The sequence below is a fragment of the Capra hircus genome, chromosome 10, assembly GCF_001704415.2.
Source record: "Capra hircus breed San Clemente chromosome 10, ASM170441v1, whole genome shotgun sequence".
NCBI lineage: Eukaryota > Metazoa > Chordata > Mammalia > Artiodactyla > Bovidae > Capra > Capra hircus.
Window position 1 is genome coordinate 74,822,616 of NC_030817.1, and position 2,869 is coordinate 74,825,484.

The window sequence follows — 2,869 nt, forward strand, 5'->3', positions numbered from 1 at the left end:
TGGCTGCACAAAGAGTGTAGGAGAGTTCCTTTTTCTCCACACTCCCTCCAGCATTTGTTGTTTGTGCAGTCTTTAGTTCTTGATTGTGGGTTCCGGTTCATTTTCGCTCTTCCCCATTTTATATCCATCTTCCTTTCCTCATTGCCTGTCCTGTGGACTTCAAACTATAGCATTAGATGCAAGGACAATAGACTGGTAGAGACCGCTGAATCAGCTTCTGCAGGGTCAGTGAGATCAAGTCACTGTCACAAAACTTTTGGTATTTCACCTCCTGGTGGTTCTGCTTCTCCATTGGAACCCTGAGTAATATGGCCAGTAATCCAAATTTCTTCTTTTTCCTATTTTTTCAGGCAAATTTGGAGCCCAAAGTGACTGAAACCATGGGGGGAGGAAATCATTCGGTGGTGTCTGAGATTGTGTTGGTGGGACTCACCAGTTCTTTGGAGATGCAACTTGTCCTCTTTCTAATTTTCTCTGTGTTTTATGTAACAAGTATTTTAGGAAACCTCCTCATTGTTCTCACAGTGACCTCTGACTCCCATTTACGCTCCCCTATGTACTTCCTGCTAGCCAACCTCTCCTTTATTGACATGTGGGTTTCCTCCATTACAGCTCCCAAGATGATATCTGATCTTTTCAAAGAGAGAAAAGTAATCTCTTTCCAAGGATGTATCGCTCAGATGTTCTTCGTTCATGTTATTGGAGGAACCGAGATGGTTCTGCTCATTGCCATGGCCTTTGACCGTTATGTCGCTATATGTAGGCCTCTCCATTACCTGCTCATCATGAACTTCAGAACTTGTATTTCACTCTTGGTTGCTGCCTGGACCATTGGAATCATCCACTCACTCATCCAGATTCTATTTGTCGTAAATCTACCATTCTGTGGCCCCAATAAAGTAGACAGTTTTTACTGTGATCTTCCTCGATTTATTAGGCTTGCCTGCACAGATACTTACAGACTGGAGCTTGTGGTTACTGCCAATAGTGGTTTCATCTCCCTGGGAACATTTTTCATTCTGATTACCTCCTATATCTTCATCTTGGTCACTGTTTGGCAACATTCCTCAGGTGACTTGTCCAAGGCCCTCTCTACACTATCAGCTCACATCGCAGTGGTGGTCTTATTTTTCGGCCCATGTATTTTTGTGTATTCGTGGCCATTTCCCACAGTACCAGTGGATAAATTCCTTACTATTTTTGATGTAGTTATTACTCCATTTCTGAATCCTGCCATCTACAGTTTGAGGAACAAAGAGATGAAGGTGGCAATGAGGAGGATATTCAGTCAGATGTTGAGTTTCAGGAAGCTGTTTTAAGTGATTTTGATATCAATAAAGATGAACAACCCTACTATTCCCTGCCCAAGCCACAGACATGAATTAACGAAACATAGTACCATGGATGCTTTACTTACTAGTTGAATTACCAATGTCCAGAATTTTCTTAATGTGATTTCTGCCCATAACCAAGAAAGATATGGTATTCTTTCTTGCGCAATGTGATGGAATAACAGCATTAACGCAGGACTATTTCCACATTTGCTTGTGTCTCCTCGATAAAAATGAATTTGGACTGGTCTCTTTTATTCCTTTTCCCCTCTGGATTCTGAGGAGGATCCTCACTTGTCAGATTGAGTTTTGGATTTTGTGATACAGAATCTGAAGAACAGTGCTTTGGAAATATGACAAAATTTGAAATTATTCAGGATAGTTTTTTTTTTTGAAGTTCAGTAGTGAGATGTGTGTGTAGTAAGTAAACTAGTAAGTAAAGCATCCATGGTGTTGTGTTTCAGCTGTAATGTGTGAAAAAACAGATGAAAGGTAAAAAGGGGATTTTAAAGAGTTATTTTTGGCTATCTCTTCCCTTCAATATAATATTGCCCTTCAATAAAATAAAAAAGTTAAAGTTATTTTGAATTATTTTTGAGTTAAAAAAAAATCACAATATCAGCCTAAAATCGGATCACTGGGGTATGGCTTCATAAGCATTTCAGCTAATGCACACAGTAAGTATGAATTAAGCCTTGTAACTACTACAGTTTTTCCAAATCTTTGTTCCTGTATCATCTGGGGATTTGAACAATGGAGATCAGGTAATGGGCAAAGACAATGACCCAGTTAGTGCTAATCCTTGCCGTAATTATACTGAAGTCACCTATAATTCCTCAGAGTTGTTGTGCTCAGTTGTTTAAGTCGTGTCCAGCTCTTTGCAACCCCATGGACTGTAGCTTTCCAGGCATCTCTGTCCATGGCATTTTCCAGGCAAGAATATTGGAATGGGTTGCCACTTGTTTCTCCAGGGGATCTTCTCGACCCAGGGATCAAACCCAATTGGCAGGCAGATTCTTTACCACTGAGCCACCAGAGGAGGCCTCCTCAGAGCTGGATAACTGTTTTCTTTTCAGCGACATGGTTACAAGTGCAGACTCCTGAGCCAGACTGTATGAATTCAAAGCTTAGCTTTGCTTTTTCAATAATGCATGAATTGTTTAACCTCTTTATCCCTAAATTCTGTTATCTGTAAAATGAATCATCTGGAATTTCTATTTGACTGCTATTGACTTACAAAAATAGCAGTTCCTTATGGCTAAAGGTACTTTCATATGTTTCATACTTATAAGGTGGTAAGGATTAACCAAATTAATACTTGCAAAGTGCTTAAAGCAATTCCTGGCCTATAGCGTTATATACATGCATGTTCAATAAAATAAAATAAAACATTAAAACCACTTCTCAGTTTTGATAAACTTCTTCCATGTTATTAGAGATTATTTCTTTCCTTTCTAACTCCGTTTTCATCAGTCATAGGTCAAGAAATTGTTCTTTTTCTAAAAGGAGTATTTTAAATTATTGAATTCCTTAGATAA

At 39.0% G+C, this 2,869-nt stretch overlaps 1 protein-coding gene across 1 annotated transcript; it reads left to right on the forward strand.

The window, feature by feature from the left end:
- LOC102189960 (olfactory receptor 4F3/4F16/4F29-like) lies at positions 381-1,319 on the forward strand. Its single transcript, XM_005685593.2, has one exon. It carries the CDS (start codon positions 381-383, stop codon positions 1,317-1,319), a length of 939 nt encoding a protein of 312 aa, XP_005685650.2.